General features: G+C 37.7%; 2 protein-coding genes across 2 annotated transcripts; one reads left to right on the top strand and one right to left on the bottom strand.

The window, feature by feature from the left end:
* The first annotated feature begins 39 nt into the window (after positions 1-39).
* On the top strand, positions 40-12,943 carry LOC101855557 (transcription initiation factor TFIID subunit 8). Its single transcript, XM_005096961.3, has 7 exons — positions 40-94; positions 7,586-7,747; positions 8,199-8,297; positions 9,423-9,485; positions 10,222-10,346; positions 12,091-12,238; positions 12,658-12,943. Exons 2-7 carry the CDS (start codon positions 7,600-7,602, stop codon positions 12,894-12,896), a joined length of 822 nt encoding a protein of 273 aa, XP_005097018.1. The 5' UTR covers positions 40-94; positions 7,586-7,599; the 3' UTR covers positions 12,897-12,943.
* Positions 12,944-13,464: 521 nt separating this feature from the next.
* LOC101855785 (calmodulin-lysine N-methyltransferase) lies at positions 13,465-24,444 on the bottom strand (the record flags this gene model as incomplete). Its single annotated transcript, XM_005096962.2, is given in 11 exon segments — positions 13,465-15,761; positions 16,637-16,765; positions 17,938-18,001; positions 18,605-18,679; positions 19,233-19,287; positions 19,799-19,862; positions 20,302-20,356; positions 20,914-20,974; positions 22,515-22,576; positions 23,415-23,596; positions 24,340-24,444. Coding segments are annotated over 11 exon segments (969 nt in total), but the record flags the coding sequence as incomplete, so codon positions are not given.

A 24,444-nucleotide genomic window follows, 5' to 3' on the forward strand; every position in this document is an offset into this window, starting at 1 on the left:
AAATATAAACTTTTTGTTCTAAGTGAGCTCGACAGGTAGTCTAGTTTTTCTTCCTCTGGGACTGAGAGAGCCAAGGCAACTGTGCTGATTGCTGGTAGTGCTTCTTTACTTTCTTTCAAAGATTGTGCTTGTACAAGTCTCTGTTTCATTGCTTGTCAATGTACTCAATGTTTACAAATCCAAATATCAGGCTTCGTTTTTAAAGTGAGAAAGCAAGCCGTAGATCTAGTAGCTGGTAGACAGTGGTAAGGAGTTTGATTTTTATTTTCATGCTGAAAGCCAAAGCTCACAGCTGTGAGTTAGTCTACTACTGATCTAAAAATCTAGATATTCTAGATCAGATCTACTCGGCTCTGTTTACCTTGTCCACGACACGACTCGGATTTTTAGCTTACAAAAGACAAACACACTCACAGATACAGTCATCTTCAACTGAATTAAAAGATATTTTTTTACTTTATCTAAATGTTGAGGCCACCTCTATTCTCACCCGGGGTGAGAATAGTGCAGGCGGGTCTTGTGGCTTTTCTCACCCGGTGCGCGTGTCAACAAATTTTGCGTTCACCCTAAACCACAGAATTCTACACTGTGATAACAGAAAAATTGTAGAATTCTGTGCTGTGAACAAACGTTCCATTACAACTGTACTTGTAGCCTACTAATACTAAAAGCGTACAATTTTGTCTGTGACTGTGGGCAGTGGAGAGAGAGAGAGTGAGAGAGAACAAAACAAAATGGCGACCCGCGTAGTTCGGCTCGATTCGAAAAGTTAAATTAAAATAGCCGTAGCATCTTTGTAGACAACTAAATTAATTTACTTTTGTGTTTTAACATCATTTTTTAACTTTGTTTTGGTCAATTTGATCGTCCACACCGATAGACAGTATTCAGAAAGAGACAGAGAGAGAGAGAAGAGGGGAGGAGTAGATCTTGCGAGAACTTCCGGGCGGGTGAGAATAGCCACTTTCAAATGTTGATGCGCTGAACACGAATATCAACTTCATTTCCGTTGCAAATTATTTATAGTTTTTGAAATATTTGATTGTTGGGAGTGCTTATTTAGGCCACATATGGCCTAAATAAGGTAAGGGAGGGGGGTTTAGCTTATTTAGGCCACACATGCTCAAACTACCCTTTTCAGGCAACTGAGTTCGTTCCACTTTCATAATGGTGCACCCTTCTCATTTAGTACGCTTTTGTCTCAGTGTACAACTCATAAATCATAACCATAATGAATATTGTAAAGAACAAAGCACAATACGCAAAATTTTGCTCAATCCCAGAGGGCCAGATTTTTCCTTCATGGAGGGGCAAAAGCTAGGCTACCATTTTGGCACACTTTGGTCAAGTGAAAAGGTCAAATCCTCCGAATGGACTTCCGGGTTAAATTTGGGGTATAAAAAGAGTGTACACTACGTGGCTGAGTCAAAGTTACACTATCTTTGCCTGAGTGACACTCTCTCGTACTGTCTCGTAGTAGTACATGTAGGCTAGTAGGCCTAGTAGTAGTAGTAGCAAAGATCGTGTAGAGAATATTTGGTAGTAGATTCTATCTAGTAGGCAGTTTAGTGAACGTGCTCGTGGCAGGGCGAATCGGCCTCGATAAGCCCCGTAGACTTTTGTGATCGGCCACGAAGCCTCGTGTTTTGATGGGTCTAGATCTAAACAACTCAGTGTTATTCGCACTGCCACATCCGACAGGCCTAGATCTACATATTTTTAAAAGGAAAAGAAAGATCATCAAAATAGTTGAATTCGCGTGAAAATCGATTCGGTAGAACTAGAACTATTAAAATTTGCTTCTGAAAACAAGGCAATTTTTATACGAAGGCCATTTTTATAACTCGATGAAATAAAAACTACTGGCTGTGTACTGTGTTATTCTGTATAAAAATAAATTATGAAACTTCAGGACGTATTATTATTTTCCAGCATCTCTTGACGCCTGAGCTGTAGAGGTTGAAGTTTTCACAACACTAATAGATCTAGTAAGAGGGTTAGGTAATAGGGCTTTCCGTAAAAAATGCATAGATCTACAAAAGCCAAACCACCGAATCGACCGGGCACCTCGCTCTCCCCTGCACACTGTGATAACGTGTTGCTGCGGTATCGCATTATTCAACTATTAATACGTGCGGCTATGGCAATTGGGATGTACTGACTGAAAAAAATTCTGTTTTGTTTTTATTTTACCATATATTTTTGACTTTAATAGTGCAGGCGATAGCAAGATCTAGATTCCCTGTCTAGAATCAGTAGTAGCAGGCATATGCTAGAAGCAGCCAGAGAGCCTACAACTGCTAGATCTAGATCTAACTTATTATTGCTATGCCTTTGGGCTTTGGAATTGAAATAAAACGAATTGCACAGTTCTAGTTACTTTTAGATTCAGCAAGTAACTGTATTTCCAGAGTCGATAATAACAAATCTCAGCATAACAATCCCTTTTACTTGTATTAGAATAATGAGATCCAACTTTTTTTTATAAAATCTGTTTTGCGCAAACTTAATATTTTCTCTACTTGTAGAGCACAGAATTTACATTGTAAGCCTCTGCTCAGCCTTTTAGTATACATAATAAAATACATACACACACACACACACACACACACATATATATATTTTTATATATATATATATATATAGAGAGAGAGAGAGAGAGAGAGATCTATATAATCATTTTATGTTGTTTTCGGGATACTTTTAAAACTCTTTTTTTCAACATGTCATAAAATCAAATTGTGCCATTTTCTTTGAAAAGAATAGCATTAGCAGTGGACTTTTTAGACAGCAAGTCTCTGATTCAATATTTTAAAAATAATATGCTAATCAATGAAAATTGCAAATTGATAATAGTTTAGTCCTGTAGAGGATAGGTGGACTCTGGGGTCTGCAGAGCGAAATACTAGGTTTTAGGATGTGAACCCCGGAGTCACCATAGTGAAATAAGGTTTGGTTTAAGTAAGGATTGGTGGACCCCGGGGTCAATGTAGTGATAAATAAGCAGGTTTAAGGTGGACCCTGGGGTCTACCTAGCGAAATACTAGGTTTTAGGACAGGTGGACCCCGGGGTCACCGTAGTGAAACAAGTAGGTTTCTTTAAAGATTGGTGGACCCCGGGGTCAGCGTAGTGAAATAAGTAAGGTTAATTTTAAAAGGATTGGTGGACCCCGGAGTCACCATAGCCGTAGAGGAATAATTTTGATATTTGAATGTAAAAAAATATATATGTGTTCCTGTACCCTGAAATTTCATCACAATAATTAAATTAATCATTGTGAACACAAAAAAAAAATTCACACCTCTATCAAAAATCTGCTCAGTGCAAATTGTAAGGAAGGAGGAACATTTTAAAGGCATTCCCAAGGCCAAAAGTGTTAACTTCAAAATGGCCGCTCTTCTTGTGGGTGTGGTACATGTAGTGATGTCAGTGAATGAGATGGTGATGCTGGCAGTGGCAGTGATGATGGTAATGATAGTGACGAGGAGGTGATGGTGGTGGTGATGATAAAGAGAGGGTGAATGATGATGGTGGGGAGAAGAAGGAAGAGGTGGTGGTGGAGGAAGGGAGAAGGAAGATGAAGAAGAGAATAGAATGACGGTGAAGATGGGAAAATGGAAAACCTTTGGGGCTGTTCAAATATAATTTTACACTTTTGGGGACTTTTTTAAAACACAAAACCCAATACCACTTTTCTCCTATTTGTCTCCAACCCCCACCTACACCAATTTAATATTAGTACTTTTTCCGATCTTCAACTTCCATTATTATTTTAAAGATACCTGTACTATACGTGGCTTTTTTTTAACTAGCTTGTAAAAAAAAAAATCATTTCAGTTACTACAATTTAACCAAACCATATGGACTAAAAAGAAACGCATATATGTGGAAGACATTGAGACTGTTGTCAATGCAATAGGTACGTGCCTTACAAATAAAAGACATCAAGACACTAAAAGATCAACAAAACAGTTGCAAAGTTACGAAGAAACATTAAGAAATTAGATATCCACCTACAAAATTTTCATCATAATTTCAAAATTATTTGTACCCCCCCCCCCCCCTAAAAAAAAAACCAAAAAAAAACAACGGGGATATGCAGTGATCCTGCAGATCTGGGACTTGTTACTGGCATTTATCCACTTTTTCTTCCCAGTCATGAGCAAAACGTTCATCTCACAGAAGTGTCATATTTGGTTAACCTCCCCACCCACCAATCTTCCACTTTTCTTACAGAAGCCAAAGACACCCTTTCCTCTCTGAGGTGTAAGTTTATATTTTGAACGGCCCCTATAGGCCTAGATCTAATACATTGAGGCATGTCGCGTACATGAGAGGCGGAGTAGCGTCGCTTTTCGAGGATCGCCGTAAAAATAGCCTGGGACTCACTGGGATGCTATCTTTACGGCACGCCGTAAAAATAGCCTGGGAGGCTATCTTTACGGCTCGCCGTAAAAATAGCCACTGCGAATTATGATTTCCTCAGGTTGAGACATAGGCAAAGTCAGTCCGCTGGTCCGGTATTCTTCAATCTTACCTAGATCTTCTATAGTACCGTGTAATACTCGTAGATCTAGATCTAGATCAACACTTTTGTTAACTTAGATTTGGCTTGTTCACCTCTGTCAGTGACTAATTAAGGAAGTGCCTAGATTTGCAACGCCGCGTTGCGAAGCACCAGTCATTCCCAGTGCTAAATAAAATGCTACGTTGCGATTAGCGCCAGTGCTAATTAAAACACTGCTTGTTATATGAAGCTTTTAAAATCTAGATCTACCTTTCGTTGTTGGAAGTTCTAATGGCCGAAGTGATAGTGCGTCTACGTTTGAAGCCAAACCATTATTTTGGGGGTGTGGGTGCGAATCGCGGTCCTGGAAGGTTTTCTTGTTGTTTTTTTGTCCTCTTCTCGACTGACCATCAAATTTTCCCCATAAATATTAAAACTTGTTGCTTTGTAGTTTTTTATGTAGCGATGAAGCATGCACATTCTGATTTTGTCCCCAAGAGGCGCTCTGTACAAAGTAGCCTAGGCCTAGCCTAAGTTAGGCCTGGTTAAAGTTCAATAGTGGATTATTTTAGGCTCTGGAGGAGAACACGGAAAAAAAAACAACCTTCCGGGACCGGGATTCGATGCCACGCTTGGAAGCACTGAACATTATCTGCTAGAGTATTTAGAGAACGTAGAGACATCTTGTTATCACACGTTCTCCAGGCCTAACTTAAAGATAATATTATTAGGTAGATCTAGGCCCTTCTATTGTAAAGGACAGGAAATAGTGCTTACTTATACCAAGTTGCATCGTCTTGTTATTGTTATCGAAGCGTCTTTCGACTTTTAATTGCTCAAACTCAAATGATTATGAGAGATGAACAAGACTACGTCTTCTAGTCTACTTTGTGTAAACAATTTCAGAAACAATTGTTAGATCTAATCTAGATCTAGATCTACCCATACTGATTGGAATAAGACACCGTCTTAAAAAAAGGAGTCAAATCTTAGGAGGTTTATCAAGACACTAAGAAAACTTCCACAATTCAGGCAGAACTACAATATTACTATGTAGAAACGATGGCTACTAGATCTAGGTCTAGTACTGGCGATAATTTGCGAGATGTGGGAGTCATCTTTCATTCTGCGAGGACTGGGAAGAAGCATTTTTTACATCGAATTCAATTTCTAGAGCTAGATCTAGAGATTTTTAAATGTCTGAATATTCAGATACTTCAGCAGTGGTTGGGGTGACGTTCCCGGACTATACTTCTTTTGAAAATGCCTTCAAAGGGTACTGCGAGAAAATAGGACTGCTCGACCTTGGCAGCAAGCTAACCGGCAGTCACCCGTGAAGCAAACACTAAAATCCTTCAAGTGAACCAAAAAAAGTCCCTCCCCGCCCCCCTCCCCCATGCCTCGATTACACCTTATTACAACCTCCGTAAGACACATACACGCACTCACTCACACACACACACGCACACTCACTCACACACACGCGCGTATACACACACACAAACACATGCCCGGGCCACTCTATTCGCAAATTATCATCAAATCTCGAGAACGGATACCGTTCAGAGAAATGGAGTTCAAGTTTACTTTCCCGAGCGTTCTGAGAAATAGAGCCGGCCAAAAAACAATGCTCTGTTTGATCTATAGATCTAATAGCCTCTAGATTCTAGAGATTATACCTAGATCTAGAATCTAGTCTAGATGTAGATGTCTAGATCTAGAGTCTAGAGGTCTTTGCATGCAGTTTACAATGCAGTTTGGTCTGGTAAATTTATATTAAATGAGCTAGAATTTTTTTTAACTCGGACAAACGAAGGTGAATATATTAAGCTATACCATAGATCTAGTTGGGCCTAGTTTAGTTGTAGATCTACCGAATACTACTCACTGCACTATAACTTATAACTCCTATTACAGTACTCGGTACACAGTACTTTGCTACTTCGTTGCTGCAGCTATTGCTGTACTGCTACTACTAGATCTAGATATCTACTACTACTACTGAGTACTACTTCTGTACTTTGTCACTCCTATCTCTGGGCATCTCATGCTCAAGTGCCGTCCTTTTTTGTTTGTCATTTTTATCCCTCCTATTTCAACTTTATATCCCTGTTCCTGCAGCAAATTAGGCCTAATAGATGAATACCAGTCATTTTGTCACACCTGTGCAGTCAAGATGTCAGTCATCTCGTCACACCCCAAATCCACAAGGTTGAATGGAGACGGTCATTTCGTAGCACACTTGCGAACATCAAACGGGCATTGTCATGGCAAACACTCACGATTTTGGGGGGAGGGTTAGGGCTGTGTGTGGAAGGATTGGAGGGGGGTGAGGGGCGGCTGTGCGAGTCGTTTATAAATATAACTTCCCAAAAAAGCTTTAGGCTGATTCTCCAAAACTCTACTAGCTTAACAATTTTGGAGAGAGATATATATATGCGAAGTCATTTCATCACACATGATTGGGGGGTGACGAGATGACCGTGTGACGAAATGACCGGTTACCTAGTAGATTCTATTAGTTTTGTATTTTCCACGGGAATCCAATTACCATATTTTTAGCTGTTTATCTGTGTGTAGGCCATCAAAGTTTCAAAATTTTGAGTTGAGATAGAAAGAAGAACCTACCCTACTGTAATCAAAATATACAATTTAAATGAGCAGTGTAGACTCAGACCTTAGTATTTTTAAATTTTTATATGTACATATAGTGTTTCAAGCTCAAGTGTCAAAAACTCTTCAAGCTTTTTCTGTGCTGTTGTAATATTTAGCAGGTTTTACTACATTGTTTGGCATCCTTTTCCTTTGGTAATCAGGACGTTGTTGTCTGTGGTGCACGATCCAACTGGGACGTGATTTGTTCCTCTTCTTTTCTATCACAGACATCTATTGTCTTTATCTCCCCTCCTTCTCTTTTGTGTTTGTTTCTCTCATAAATAACACCTCTCTAAACTTTGGCTCTTTTATATGACCTTATTGTGTTGCAAATGCTGTAAAACTGTTACTAAAACTAAAGCACTATACAAGCATACATACCGTACTAGTACCAAACTTTTAATGGCACTTTTTATTTGAAGACCTCTTCCTAGTCATGACGACGGAGCCACCGCCAACGCCGTCTTCTTCTAATCCGTGGAGGAGGACGTTGAGGACAGCTGTGGCAGCTCTGCTCGTGGAGTGTGGGTACCAGTCGGCAGATAACATGGCCCTGGAAACGCTTCTGGAAATTGTCCAAGCTTGTAAGTTTTAACATTTCTACACAGGAGTATATTCAAAGAGTACCGTATGGAGGGTTTTTGGTGTTCGGGTCAAAAAAAATTTTTTCGAATAAGTCAAAATCAAAGACTTGATACAAATATCTGGACACAAAATCTAAGTGAAAATATTTTACAAAGGAATTGGGCTCATATATATTTCAATTTGGCATTTTGCTTTTAAACACTGCATGATAATGACAGTATGACTTTGGTATGCATTAGTTTTCATATGAGCTGAGATTTGTACATTATAGTGGTTTGTTGTCATAGAATTAGGTAATTATACAATCTGATTTGAAAGTAGGTAATACTGTGATTTTGATTTTCATCACAACTTTCTGCTGCGACCTTTTCATGGCTGTATTCATCGACCACTTTAATTCTGCAGTGTATACTCTCCTTCATGTTTTTTATTTCCCTTTTAATCTGTCAGACATATGGGAAGCAGGACGGAGTTCAGGCGCTTACGCAGAGTTGGCCGGAAGAACACGAGTGATGCCAAGTGATGTTGTCATGTCACTCGTTGAAATGGGTAAATGCAGCAATTTTTGTATCATATCATTTTTTTACCTTTGTATCTGATGCATGCTTGTCCACTTAAATAACATCTGATGGATATTGATGCACTAACATCTGATGGATGTTGATCCACTAACATCTGATGGATGTTGATCCACTTATATCTGATTCCGGTGGATGTAGATCCACTAACATCTGATGGATGTTGATCCACTAACATCTGATCATGGATGTTGATCCACTAACATCTGATCATGGATGTTGATCCACTAACATCTGATGGATATTGATCCACTAACATCTGATGGATGTTGATCCACTTATAAGTTATATCTGATTCCGGTGGATGTTGATCCACTAACATCTGATGGATGTTGATCCACTAATATCTGATGGATGTTGATCCACTTATATCTGATGGATGTTGATCCACTAACATCTGATGGATGTTGATCCACTAACATCTGATGAACTGATGAATGTTGATCCACTAACGTGTGATGGATGTTGATCCACTTACATCTGATGGATGTTGATCCTCTAACATCTGATGGATGTTGATCCTTTTAAATCTGATTCCGATGGATGTTGATCCACTAACATCTGATGGGTGTTGATCCACTAACATGTGATGGATGTTGATCCACTTATATCTGATTCCGGTGGATGTTGATCCACTTGTAATATCTGATGGATGTTGATCTTTTTAAAACATCTTGTGACATGCTGCAATTGAAATAAGTTGTATACACTTATTTTCTCTCAAATTCTAGTATTTATTAAAACTCTGATAACAGGAATCACATGGGACTAGAGATTGGTTTGTGTTAAGCAGAGTGCTCATAAAAAGTTCATGTTAAACAAATCTGCCGTATATGATTCGTACATTTCGCCCTCTCACGGAACTCTGTGTCGAGAATTGCTTAGTTCATTAATTCTATCTGTAATACGTGGTGCCCACTACGGATGGGATCGACCGACTCAATCGCCTAAAAAAATGTGTTTTCAGTTTCCGGCGATCGAGTCGGACGATCGGCCCGATCCAGCCATAGTGGGCACCCCGTATATGTTTTATTTTTGGATTGTTTAATTTTTTTAATGAACATGAAACAGATGTCATTTTGTTTTGTGTTTTCAGGTGTTGACTTCACCAAGCTGCCGGGTCACGCAAAGAGAGAGAACAAAAGTCTCATTCTTCCTCGTGAGTAACTGATTGGTATTCATACGCCTTAATTAAGGTACAAATGACCACTTCCAATCCCCCCCCCCCCCCCATCCCCCCACACTACCTCTTAAACTATTAAAAATAATAATGTCTCTGTCCACGACATCAACCTGTCGAAGACAGTCTCTTTCTCCTCGACAATGGGTGACGACCTTCATCAATTTTGACTGTAGTTGTGACTGATCTCCCAGTCTTTCGCAAGCTCCGGTAAAAGTAGGCTCTTTTATTATCTGTTCATTTATAATTTCGTCTTCCCTACGATGTAGTATGTCCATTTTTTCTCATAATTTTACACCATTTTTAGTTTTGACTGTGAAGCTGTAGTCCAGGACTTCTGTCCACATAATTTTTCAAAAGCAGGTATCAGATACAAATAAAATATTTCGAATTTTATGTCGGTGTGGAAATAGATCTATATTGATGGGAGTGATTTTTGTGGAAGAAAGCAAGTTATTTTTAATTAATCATGCTCTCCCACTATACTGAATAGGAACCACAGGCCTGAAACGCTCCCTTACGTCCTTAATCCAGCTATATGTGTTTCACCTCTTAAGTTTGTTTACTTATGATACGTGTATAGTTTGATTCAGTCAAAACTATAATATGCTTTTTTCCTAAGTCAAGTTTCATATCTGAAACGAAATTATATTTTTAAGTTTTATAATAAGTTTATCAATGTGAACTTCCTAAAGTTATATATTTTGCTTTTCAGCCCTGCAAGCCCCCAACCCACCACAAGCAAAAATTTTACAAGTTGGCGATAAGAGAAAGCACCCAGGCCACATCCCAGACCACTTGCCCTCGTTTCCCGACCCTCACACGTACATCAAAACTCCTGTAAGTTAACCTGTTGTAAAAAAATACTTTTTGCTTCCCTCACACGTACATCAAAACTCCAGTAAGTTAACCTGTTGTAATTACTAAAAATTGCTTCCCTCACACGGACATCAAAACTCCAGTAAGTTAACCTGTTGTAATTACTTTAAATTGCTTCCCTCACACGGACATCAAAACTCCAGTAAGTTGCCACACTCCAGTAATTGTTTCTCTCACATTTACTTCAAAACTCCAGTGTGTTGCATTCTTGTCATTGTTTTCTTATATACTAACATCAAAAGTCAAGTAAGTCACGCGGTAGCTATCTTTTCTCTCACACTTACATACAAAGTCCTGTAAGTTACATTGATGTGATTACTCATTGCTTCCATCACACTGATATCAAAATTCCAGCACGTTTTTCCCCCCAGGGCGGTGCCACTGACTGAAGTGTCTTTAGGCCATTCCTAAAGAGGGGACTTTCTCATTCTTATGCACAGTAGAATTGTAAATGGGCCGATTCAACAATGTCATGCTTATAACTGTGCCTGAACTACGACAGGGAACTGCTGCTCTTAATTTCCTAATCTTTACTATCGTCATTTTCCTCTACTTCTTTTGTATGTTTGTCACTCTTGTGACCCGCTACTTAAGGGGTGCCTTGATAGTCGAAGCAGACTTTGTGGAAGCTAGAGAGGTGAACAGAGTAAGTCTGATTCCTTTTAAGGACTTCTCTGTTAACATCCACCCCTTGGCGCTCATATGACCTTATGCAGTTGCGAGCACCGTAAAACCTCTTCTAAAACAAATGTCCAGTATGATCCAGCACGTTATGTTGTGGTTGTTTCCCTCACAATGACATCAAAACTCCTGTAAAATACATTGCAATATGATGGATCCTAGTTGATCTCTTTTTGTGAATTAATGTTGTGATCAATTCTAATTTGCATGGATTATTTAAATAAAAATTAAAATTTTATTTGTCGTCTGTTGTCCATGTTTGTATGAAGTTTGAAAAGTTTGTGCAAGGATTTAGCTAAGTCCTGTAGTCAATGAAGGAGATCACAGAAGCACATGAAGAGCTGCTGTGCTGTTGCTGATTCAATCTGTGATACAAGTTTATTCCAGACATTTACTACCCCGCGGGACAGTGCCACTGACTGTAGTGTCTTTAGGCCATTCCCAAAGAGGGGACATTTCTCGTTCAAGCACAGTAGAATTGTAAATGGGCTGATTCATGTCACGCTCATAACTTTGCCTGATCTGCGACGGGGAACTGCTGTTTTTTCTTTCTTAATCCTTACTATTGTCATTTTCCTCTACTTCTTTTGTATGTTTGTCACTCTCTTGTGACCAGCTATTTCCGGGGTGCTTTGATAGTCAAAGCAGACCTTGTGCTGTTGAAGCTGGAGAGGTGAGCAGAATAAGTCTGATTCCCTGTAAAGACTTCTCTGTTGACACCCACCCCTTGGCGCTCATATGACCTTATGCAGTTGCGAGCGCTGTAAAACCCTCTACTATTAAAAAAAAAAGAAATTTACTTTTTTGTCAAATTAGTTGATTTATAGGAGGTACCGTACAGAACTTATAATACGGCCAACTTTTGTCAAGCAATTATAACCCATTGGTGCCTGCTTGAATAAAATGTTGCAGTCAAGGCCATGCGTTCACCCTGTCAAATGATTAGGAATTTCTATTACTTTACCACCAGTCGATACACTTTAAAGTAAAGCTTTCAATGTTTGGTTTGGTTTTTTTTCTCTAGTGCGTCAGACAGCCTGCCAATGAGTACCAGCTGGTGCGAGAGAAAGCAGCATCCCAGAAAAGGGACGTGGAGGTTGGCTTGACTCGTTTTATTGCCAAGACTGGAGCTACGCATTCTCTCTTCAAGGACGACAAGTCTTCTTTTCCATGTAAGTTGCTCAGACTGCCGTCCTTTTGTCTTCTTTTCAATGTAAGAGTAGTTGTCTTTTTTTTTAATGTAAGTTTGTCTTTTTCGCGTGTAAAGTGTCTTCCCTTCAGTTTAAGGTGCTCAAAGCAGAAGTAACTTGGTATTGTCTCTCGTTTATGTTCTCCGAGTTTGTGGGTGGTTTGCAGGTGCTCTGGTGTGGTTTGCTTTTTCTTTCCTATCGAACATCTATCGTCTTTATCTCCCCTCCTTCTTTTTTGTGTTCGTTACTCTTCTGCAACACCTCTATTCTTCGGCAATTATATGACCTTACTGTGTTGCAAGTGCTGTAAAACACTTACTAAAGTTAAAACTAAACTCCTTACCCTAAAACTAGAAAGTTCCCATCCTGCTACAATGATGACCTTTATATATTCCCCTCAGTGATAGCCTGTAAGCCAAGCGCGCTGCCCTACATGTCCGCCCTGCTCCCCATGGACAGCGAGGTGTCCTCTCAAGACGGCAGCGAGCTGGAGACTGGCAGCGGGCACCACCAGTCGTCTGCCCCTGGCCTGAGGGTGAACGAAGAGGGCCCGAACCCCGACGCACAACTTGATGCTGACGCCATCGACAATCCGTATCTCATCCCAGCGAAAATTACGAAAAAGAAGTGGGCCAGATGATATTGGCCTCGTATTATTTGTAATGTTTTTGTAAATAAATCTTGCAATGATCTTGTATGTATACTGACAAATGCGTTAATGTGCTGTTATTTTTTTCTATTTGTTTTTTTATAGTTTTGGTTAATGTGGTAATTTATTTCCAAATCTTTTTTTACGTCCCTATCGTTACAATTTAACTCATTTAGAAAGTGGGCCGGAACCGACCCTGCCTGTCAGGGCTGACCTGGTCTTAAAGGGATACAACACCCCAGCCGAAATACCGAGACAGGCAGGGTTGGAAGCCTGTCTCCTAACTGATCAAAATTGAGTTGATGGGGGTGTAAAAAACACCTACAATTTTAAAAACAAAAAAGAGTTTAAAAATATTTTCTCCCTGTGGTTAGGCAAATGTAACAGCTTTTGTTTTTCTCTTGCAAAAGCCATCTCTCTTTACTTCAACACCATTTTGCAATTGAGGAAAACTACAATGTCGTAGTCATAGCAGAATAGACCACAACTCACCTTACAACTCTTTCTCTTTTATATGGGAGAACATAGAGGTTACGTGTGAAGAAAACGTACACTGTAATGTTATTTTAAGAATTTTATTTCAAAGTAAAAGTTGACAAGATAAACATAGGCTACAAGAGGTAATTTCAAACTTAACAAGACTAAAAACTTAATACAAACATCTAAAATTGTGCTCACAACATTAAAAAAGTCAATGATTTTGATTTCAATTAATATGCGACCTGTAGATAACTATTGGGTTATTCTTGACAAATGGATAAATCCATTAGTCAGTAAAGTAGTTCCCAGTACTGACACAGGGAAATCAAACTGAATGTCTGTAAACATGCAGGGTGAAAAACAAAACAAAAAAGGATTGAAAAAAAAAGCCTCAAACTGGAGAGAACAACAAAAACTTGGCTGAGGAAACATTGCACTTTATCTTGGGATACCGTACATGGAATGCCTAGGTACAGGTTCAAACTCATGCCTTTTGTGTGGAGAAAGACCAGCGGTCCATATCAGCTAACTGCTACAATTTTTCAGTGAAAGGGAAAACTATTTTCAGGCAGAGAGAGTAAAAAACTTAAAACAATTACTTTTAAGACATTCAGTTTATATATATATGTGCTTCCATCTCAAAGACATTGCTCAAGTTGAAATAAGTGAAATGGTCATACAAATTCTTTTAAGCCTAACAATTATTTCCCGAAAGTAATGGGTTTTCATCTTCAAAGTTTCATTGTTTTATTTAATCAAACATAATCTTTTCAATTTACCAGGGACAAGCATTGACAATTGAGCAGACATTACTCCTACTAGAGTTACAGGCCAATATGTTTGTAAAAGGGCCCTGGGCCATTTGAGACATATTTAGCTAAAGACGATTTTCATTTGACCAAAAATAATACGACATGAATTAAATAAATACTGAACAATAATGAAAAGTGGAATGTCTACCTAAAAAAGGGATTCACAGCATACACCTACATCTGGAATAAGTATACTGAAGCATACTGAGTAATGCAACTGAAGCACACTGAGTAATGCACCTAATCTTACATAGTGCCTTCTGTACAACTTACAGTGGTGTCCGCTTCAAAACCAAAATCTACAGGATCCTGGGACTGCAGGATTTTCTTCAGTTATGCGGGTTTTTCGGTTTTAACAGGTTGCTCAAACAGACGTTTAAAAAATTGCTGATTTTATTTTCTTTTGGTTTACAGCTGTTTTCAAATTAGCCATGTTTGGTGTTCCAGTTTCAGCGGACTCCACAGTGCCTCCTTCCTCCAAAGTGGAAATTTCTTTATATATGTCAAGATGAAGCATTGAGCAAATACATGGATCAGCCTCAATCATACAGGCTATCTCAGACCAGCCTCAATCATACTTGTCATATGTCTGACCAGCCTTAAAAATACTTGTGCGATCTCTGGATCTGGCTGTAAAGTCACCAGTAGAGATTCTTATGGTATCTTCATACATAACTTGTATAAGTACTATAAATAATGCATGCTTAAGTAAATGGAATGATTGAAAAATGGAAAACTAGAAGGAATAAGATGTCGATGATAACAGCATGCACAGACAACAACACAATATAATATTTGAACTATTAAGGGATTGACAAACAATAAGGTATTTGGTCGAGTTCTTCAACTTTGTGGTACATTGGGGAGAAAATATACTGATCTGGTGATCTAAGCTCGGCTTTCTCAAAACAATACAAAATGTACAGAGGAACATGGAATACTTGAAAACAAAAAGGTTGCAATTTATGACCGCTTTCTCCAACACATTTCCAGGGTCTTACTTAGTATTAAGAATTGCAAAAGTCCCAAGATATTCAGATTGAGGAGAAATTTTTTTGTGCATTCCTCATTCTCTACTAAGGCACAACATACTTGCCCCATACAAGTTACAGGTGTTGTTTACTATCATGCTTTGTCCAACCACAGCACAGCACATAAAATATAGGAAAATTAGCCGATTTTCATAGACGTATGTAATATAAAAAGGTCCGTTGTTACCATTATGATTTTGTCCATAAAACTAATACAATGCACGTAAAAATAAATGCATGGACACAGTGAGTATTGGTTTATCATTACTAGGAAATATTGAGCAGAACGGTGAAAAGTAAAGAGGTACAAATGAGCTGTTCAAGTTCAACACCATTATGACCATTTCTTGAGGACATTATGCTTCCACTCTTCAACTAGGAGGAATGCAAAACTTCATCACAACACAATTAAAGTGTTATCTCGACTCGGGCGTGGTGTCTCTCGACTCTGTGGGCTCTGTCGGTTTTCTCAACTTCATCATGATGGGAAAGTGTAGAGATTCGTCGTAGATATCGCTGTCCTCTGACAGCATCTGTGTTGTGGGGGAAAGAAAAGACAATTACAGCATCTATACATACAGTACAGGAAACGGAGAATAATATTTGACAATCAGCAGACATCTTCTTTTCTCTCTCTATGTCAAGAGGAAAATTTTTTTAATCAGACATCATCTATATGTTGAGGGATAAGAAAAATGTTGCATCTATACGTTGGGGAAAAGCGGAGAACAATTTATAGCCTAATCAGACATCATCTATAAGTTGGGGAAAGAGATGAGCATTATTACAAGCCTTCATGTTTGGATTTACTTTTCCACATAATAAGCCTTGCAGATGCTACATTGTGGCAACTAACATGACTCACTTTCAGTGTGACAAATGCAGATGCTACATTGTGGCAACTAACATGACTTTCACTTTCAGTGTGACAATTGCAGATGCATGTAATTACAGTCTAGCAATCACATAGCAAACACACACATAACAAACATATTTTCAGGCCCCCAATTATTTCTTAGAACAACATTAAATTCTTTATAAAAACAGGTAGGCTACATAAACACAAGATAGGAAGTGGCCGTTCATACAGGTGACTGTTTTTGACAGGTGGCGCAGTTAGAGCAGGCTCAACTATACTTGGTAACAACATTTGACAAAGTGTGCCTGTACAATTATTCTTCGTGGGGACAAAAAAAACTTCCTTTACAATACTTTTCTCTTTGTTTTAGCTTTCCAAGCATATTATTATATCCTCACAAATTACAGCGAAATGGGAGAGGGGAAAACCACATAGCAGTAGGCCTACATTTTTTTTTTAAAACAGAAGTAAAGAAATTTATGGAACTCATAATCATAGTGAATACATGATGTGATATTCCGAGAAGGGTTCCTCAAAATGTCCACGTACCTTGCAATGCATGTTCCAAACAACAGCGTTGTACTCAGACTCTGTCGTCACCTGGAATGTTTTCTCCGCTAGCTCGGCAAACTTGTGGAATGTTTTGTTTCTTGATGGGGCAAAGATCAGAGCCTGGCCCTGTGCAATTTACAAAACAAAGTTTAGAAAGTCTTCATGGCAAAAACACAAACTTATCATGGAGGAGGTCTGTGTGTGCATGTGTCTAAACAAAAATGCATGCACACACACATGTGCAAGTGTGTGTAAGTGCTGTGAGTGTGTGTGTGTAGTGAAATATCAAAACAATGAGCCAGTATCAGGACACTAAAGTTTGATCTTATTTGTATCAAAACCTTCCGCAAAAACAACCTTTTTTTCTCTTATTTCTCCCCAACCCCAAGCCTTTACAAACAATGCAATTGAATTATTTTTAAAAAGGTGAGCTTCATTTGTTAGCCGCTTCTATTTTACTCCCTCAGACTCAGTATGTTGGGGATGTAGTTTTTTTTATTTAATTCTTTTTTTTTTTTTGGGGGGGGGTGTCTTTCAATAAAGACTAGTAAATTAGTTAATTTCAAAGTCAACAAAGCTGTGTTTGATAGGTTGATCTACAGCCAGGAGATGAATTGGATGGGTAGGCAGACAGATAGAGATTATTTTTTTTATTATCATAGCGGTACATTTGTGTCCAAACCTGGCTCTACAAAATTCTATTCCAACCTAAGCACAAGTAGCTCCTTCAAGAATGTCTTTACAGAGTTACAAATTTTAACGGCTAATTTCTGGCAGGACTTGCCTTATCATTATCAAAATTTTAAGAGTCTAAATATTGAATAAGTGATTATTTCTTTTTTTTTTTTTTCATGATACAAAATATGATGGAAGCAAAATAAATAGATATTTACCGGTATCTGAAATGTTAACATTTAGATTTCAGACAACTGCTGCTTGTCCTATCATTAGTCTAAGGAACTCGACAAGCTGACAAAACACAAGGAATATATGTATACTTTATTCAAACTCTGACTCTGACCAATAGTAGGAGCTCAAACCCAAAGGAACTCCTCATTTCTAAATATCAAGTCTTAATGTACTGTCGCAATTATCCAAGACAGCCACCCATCGTCAAGGAGAAAAGTGGTTGAATTAGACATGTGGACATTTTGGGCAGAGTCATTACAACATAGAGAAAAAACACAATGGGAGAAGAGGAGAGTGGTTGTCTGTGCAGGTGACTGTCTAAGACAGGTGGCTGTTAGAGCAAGTTCAAATGTATTTCTACAACGAGTCTTGATGTAGTTTAAACTTACCCCAGGTTTGAGCAAGTCAAATATCATCAGGGCCAGATCCTCCCGGCCATCATCAAAGAACAAGCTGAAAAGGAAATCATAGATTTAATAAAAAATTCATCCTTCAATACTGACAACTGAAAAATTATATTCCAACACAGAAGTGCCTATAACTTCTCACTGTTCTTTTTTAAACACAGCTGTAAAAGGGTATCTTCAACCTGTTATATTTCAAACACAGATTTATATATTTTTCAAATTACATATAGATGTACGTCAATATTTTCTCACCATTATATTTCAAACTTAAATTTCTCTACATTTTCTCACTGTTTGCCGGGAGTGTTGACCATATCTTCAGAACAAAAAAATTTCAATGCTAAACAAAAAAGTGTGGTAACCGTAATATCTTCATACCATACAGACAATGGAGCGATAGTTTGCGATGAGCACATTCTGAGATATTATTCTTCAACAGTTTGCCAGACCCTTTTTCTAATGACTGAGGTTATTTGCACAAATCATGTATTTTTCCAGTTGCAAAAAATAGCACATCAAAATATTGATGGGCACCAGGATAGAAAAGAAAGGAATGAAACAGACAAATGAAAGAAAAAAGGAAGGAATTTGAATCTGCTACAAGAATCTTTTGTAACTCACACAAACATTTCCAGTTTGAGGGACTTACCAATCAGCACAAATCACTGTGTCAAACCGTGACCTTAAACTCTCATCCATCTTCGTAGCTCCCCATCGAAGAAGTCTGAAAAGGTTAAAACACAAAAAAGAAAAAAAATGATCAGATGGTTGAGAAAAACCTTCTGATTGCTGCCTCATTTACTCCAGATGGAAGAGGGGAGAAGGACAAGTAGTCATTCCGATCGATTCGTTGGCAAAGGCATTTTAATTGATGTGTGATATTTTTCAGCATATCTTGCAGAATTTAGTTTTTAATCAAATAAAAAAGGTCGACGAAAAGTAATATTTAGTGCCGAGAAGCAAATGCACATAGCCTCAGAGTATAGTTCATAGACAGTCTAAAGAGAGTATGTCCACAGAACTTTCTTGAAAATCTGTGAAGAAAAAATTCAGACTTGAATCTGAAAAAACTGTTATGGTCTGTGAGTTTGATCAACAAAATGATCGGCGGCACATGAAGATAAAACATCATAACTAGATAAAACACATTACTGAAGACTATAAGGTGTAGGTAGAGTTCCGTTTTCCTGGCCAGTTTTTCAGTACAATAAAAAACCAAAATACCACAATGTCTAACATTTCATATCATTTTACGAAAAAGTTTTGAAAAGGCATACCTTGCAGAAACTGACGTAACTCCAAAATCATTCCTCTCAATAATCTGCTCCAGATCTGAAAATGAAATAAAATCAAAATTTAAGAATTCAATTTGAATTGACCTAAGTGAAAAAAAATTTCAGTGAAGCAAGGTTTGAAAACATCTCTGTTCACTCGACTAAAGTTCACAACATTTATAATAAATCTGACGAGGACAATACTGACTTCCATTTCCCAGAAAACAAAATTAACCTTAATGAGATGACAATTTGTGCCAGATAGCATTATGTAGCATAGTGATAGACATGCAGTGTCATATAGAGTCTAGTACAAACATAGCAGGGGCTATGATAAAAAAAAAGATCAAAATTTGCAAAATTATGCGGGGTGCATAAAACCCTGGGGACAGATATTGGTACGAAGTGTAGTGACAGACAAGCAGTGTCATACAATCTAGCACAAACATAGCGAAATCAGCGGGACAAGGGAATCTTTTCATTACATTATACAATATGAATTTCACTGTGTACATGTTTTAAATACAAAGAAATATATAAGTATAACAAAAACCCCAGAGAGAACTCACTGTCCACTGACTCCTCGTTGCCATCAGATACCACAATGTGCTGGGCCTCTGAGGAAATCCCCAACTGCACGCCACAGACAGAACACAAATGTATATATATATACTTTTAGTATGTAAGCACACATTACGTTTACAATTCATTCACATACATTGCAATTAGTTACGGTTTATAGCAACAAAAAATAAACAGTAATAAAAAGTTGGTTTTTCTTAAAAACAAAGACGAAGGGACAGATGGGAGTTATAAATAACATAACATTAGAAAGTAAAAACATTTTTTCATACAATCAAAACGCCATATATTCACAACAAAAACGCTCATATTTAAGTGGATTTTATTAAGCAAAATAACAAAAACAACAGCGGTTTTAATTGTGCGTGAGAAGAAAAAGATTTTTTTTTCTTTTGGTTTGGGTTGTTTTGTTGGGGGGTTTTTTTTGGGGGGGGGGGGGGTAAATAAGAAAGTACTAATATACTTGATAAAGACAGCAAAATGTTCTTACAGCAATACCAGCTAGACAAGTCATGCCTCCGCCAAGTTCACAGATTTGTTGACTTCTGTGGAGATTGCACGAATGTTGAATATATGATATAACATCAGAGAACATTACATTCTTTTTGTGTCAGTTTTTCTCTCTCACACAAACCACAAAACTATCCTGCATAACTTGAAAGAGATCATAGATCACAGAAAAAAAACCCAATAAAATCCTGATGACATTCACAGAAATTCATCCAGTCTTTTTTTACTCAGAAATAAATGTATATTTATAGGGAACTGTTAACTGGGGCTACGAGTAGAGCCTACATATATATAGCATATAAGACCATTCTTCTAGTGAAACAGTGAACTAATTACAGAAGTATTTCAAAAGTATGATCCGCAAACTTAAAGTCTTGTTCTGTTTTATCAACTTTTTGAATTACACATCCTAGGGTGGCAAACATCCTGCACCTTCTAAGCATAAAACATTAATCTCAATTAGTGTAAAGTAAAGAATGTTAATTTGAACATGAGCAAAAGTTGGAAAACAAAATATGTTACTTTCATGCACAAGACCATTTTCACCAAAAAAACACAGCTCAAACGTTGGTGATTTTATTTCCACACTAACTTGAAATCTCCAACATGCTGCATGCAATAAAAGGTCATGACCTCTTCAGATGGCCATACACCTGGGAAAATAAACAAGTCTCACATTAGTGAAAAGATTCATGAACATACAAACATACATCTTTCTAAACCATTTCCTTTGTTACACCAGTGAAAAGATTCCTAAATAATAAAATTATGTCCATCAAACATGCAACGGATTCCCTTTTTCTTTTGTTAGACGTGCAGTGATTAAGACACATTTCATCCTAATAAATAGAATCATACTTTTGTTCATTACTAGAAATTATATGCAAAGAAAGTAAGATGCATGAGCTAAATATGGTCTCAGTATTCTTAGTAAGACTTCATTCTAAGCATTTTTTTTTTACTTCGACAATTTTAATTTTGCTCATGCAAAACAAACACAACATCTTACTCTTAGAACTTTTCTTGTTTCATCAGAACTGATTATATTTGTTCCTTTTTTAAATATCCTTGATTCCGACATTTGCATACTTGAACCTTTTACTGCGATTTCAATTTCAGCAGCCAAAACAAAAGAAATACACAGTACCAAGATGTCGAGTTGGCAAAAAAAATTGTCCTGCATTTACCCATCTCTGTGTAAACTGTTTTCCCCAAGGTACTGCACAAAAATATTCAACTCCAAATTTAAAAAAGCATAAACAAAAATAAACGTTTGACACATTTCAAAACCTATATTATATGCACAAAAAAGGATTTAAAGGACTGCAAGAACACAAAAAAATAACATAAACACAGACTTCTGTGGTTAATTCCTGATGAGAAGACAGGACCCAGTTACGTATATTTTCTCTATGTATTGTTGAGGATTTATTATGTTTGAGGAGAAGTTCAGTACGTAAAGTGCGATGCGTCATGAAGACAATCGCTCAGTCTAATCAGACCCTCGCACAATTGTTGTAACAACTTCCGGTTTTAACCGAGTTCCAATAAAATGTCATCTGATCTGTCAGCCCTAGCATTGTGTTCCTAATTTCACGTTGAATCAGTCGTCTTTAAAAGTAAATGAAATAAAACGTCCAAACAACCTTTTCAACTGCATCTCAAACCAAAATAAAAATGTTTCTTTTCCACAGTCATCAGTTGACTACACTTTCTGATGATATTCACCTGTTAGGAAAGAGTGCTCACAAACACACAGCATGATCTACATCGTACTCCATGCTGTTACTCAAGATGACGACATGATCTTTTATCAATTACAAAAAGTGAGCAGTAAGTTCTCATCAAACAGTTATTACATGAAGCTTCACACATATTTAGCGCTGTGTTGGTCTCAAAGCAGTGGTAGTAAAGTTGAATTGAACAATAACAAAAACAGAATTTAATATCAAAATACCATATCACAGCAACAAAACAAACTTTGACATGCCACTGTGCAATTTCAACTTTTGCCAAGCTTGTTAAAAACTCTTCAGTTCACAAATGTAAGTCCACTAAATCTACTGTACATTTTTCTTTCCTTTCACAAAAAGTAATATAGTAAAGTTTGTTTCCGATATTCCATCCTTCCATTGACAATTCCGACCACAGAACATGAGAGGAATATGCTGTATGTCCACACATGTCACTTACAAACATTCCCTGTGTTGTTAAAGCCATTGAGTCTCTCTGCTGACACTGCTCCACCCAGGTGTCTGAAATATCCAGTGGGAAAACAAATTTTGGAGGGGAATAATATGGAATTTCTACCTGACAGGCAGTTTATGACAACTGATTATCTGGTACAGATACAACAGTAAATAACAAATGTGAACAAAGAATTCGGGTCCAAATGACTTTCAGCGCTCTGAATAACACTGGATGGGTAGCAAAAATACAGCACAGAACACAAATCACACTTCAGACTCAGACAACTTCAACTACTACATCTTTGATTTTATAAACATAACTTACATTGTTTATTACTGGATTTGGTGAATGCTCTGCTATGCAACCTCAGTATCTTTATTATCTGTCCAGCTCAATTTTCCCCAAGGTGTTATAATCTCAAACTTCAATTCAATCAAGAAATATATATATGCTTCTAGCCATCTTGACCTACTAAGCTTCTAGATAATATTTGTGCTATAGATTTGACCAAATTTATAAGGAAGAGATCATTGTGATTTGTCATCAATATTAACCATCCTTTGCTCATCACAAGTTACACCGGGTCAAGTTAGTTTATTTCAAAGTAGGGAGAGATCATTTTACAGATCGTTTGCCTGACCATGAGCCACCATGACCTGTTCCCCCAGATGATTCAGCTAAAATCCTGCATTTCCCTTACTCAAAGCACCAGGTTTTTAGGCAGAGGCTAATGTACCGTAGTGAAAAGACAGTGAAGAAATTGAAACCAACAAGGGTGTCCGTTCCGTGTTTCTCATATATTCATATATAATATATCTATGTCTACCAACACGAGTGCCAGTATCAGCAGTCAGTGAGACAATCATGTATGAAATGAAGCAAGCGGAAAGCCTTTTAGCACACCTGATCTTCATAGAAAATCCTGGCAGGTCTTTACAGGAGTACGAAAACCAGCTGGATCCATCACTGTCCTCTTTGGAGTTTTCCTCCACATTCTGTTCTGTAGATAGCAATCCGTACGACTGGAATCTTCGCACAGAAACTGCACTGTCAGCAAGCTCTGTTGTGCTGCTGCCTTTCAGCACCTGAAATTGGAAATACAGGACATATACATTATTGAGATAAAAATGATAATACAATCACGGCAAAACAAAATAGAATACTGTCAATGTATCAATAATAGTGATGACTACTATATAACAATACTATTATGTGATAAATCTTGGATGCCGTTTTCACTAATTACAGCCGTTATTCAGATGAAACACAGATTATCGTTTCTATTTCTAGATCATCAAAATGTACTGACTGATGTAAATAACCATCCACTGGTCCACTGTATATATATATACACAGAAACTTAAAACTTCAAAACCTACCTTTCTGTCCAACAAAAGTACAGGTAGTAAATAGGGAGATTGAAAGACAACATTAAGGCAGCTCTTGGTGAAAGCAGTAGAACAGTTACAAAATACAGAGATGATTTTAAAATGCGTCTTAGACTTAGATCTAGAGTCCATCTAGTCTTTCACAAAAGCATGTTCCTTCGATTAAACCCAAACAGAGTAGCCTTTACTTTCCATTTTTGTTGGATTATTTTATAGAAGGTAAATTTCTTTTTAAAACATGTAAGCAAGATAGAACTTCAAATTAGAAGGGTAAGTTGGCATAAAAATTAAAAGAGGCCAATGCCAATGGTCCGCGATGACTTTACTCTTGGGCTGCTTAACTTTAGTTTCGGGCCAATAAGAACAGTAGACACTTCTTGTGGAACTTCTCTGAAAGAAATGTTATGGACATATATAGAGGAAGGCATGGGTATACAAACCTGAGCAAGCATTTGCCATCGTTTTCTGGCCGTTTTCTTCCTCTCATCGATAGTCACACTTCTTGTGGTCTCATTCAGTACCTGCGATCGCTGTTCGAGTTGGCA

The sequence above is a fragment of the Aplysia californica genome, unplaced genomic scaffold, assembly GCF_000002075.1.
Source record: "Aplysia californica isolate F4 #8 unplaced genomic scaffold, AplCal3.0 scaffold00143, whole genome shotgun sequence".
NCBI classification, from domain to species: Eukaryota; Metazoa; Mollusca; class Gastropoda; order Aplysiida; family Aplysiidae; genus Aplysia; species Aplysia californica.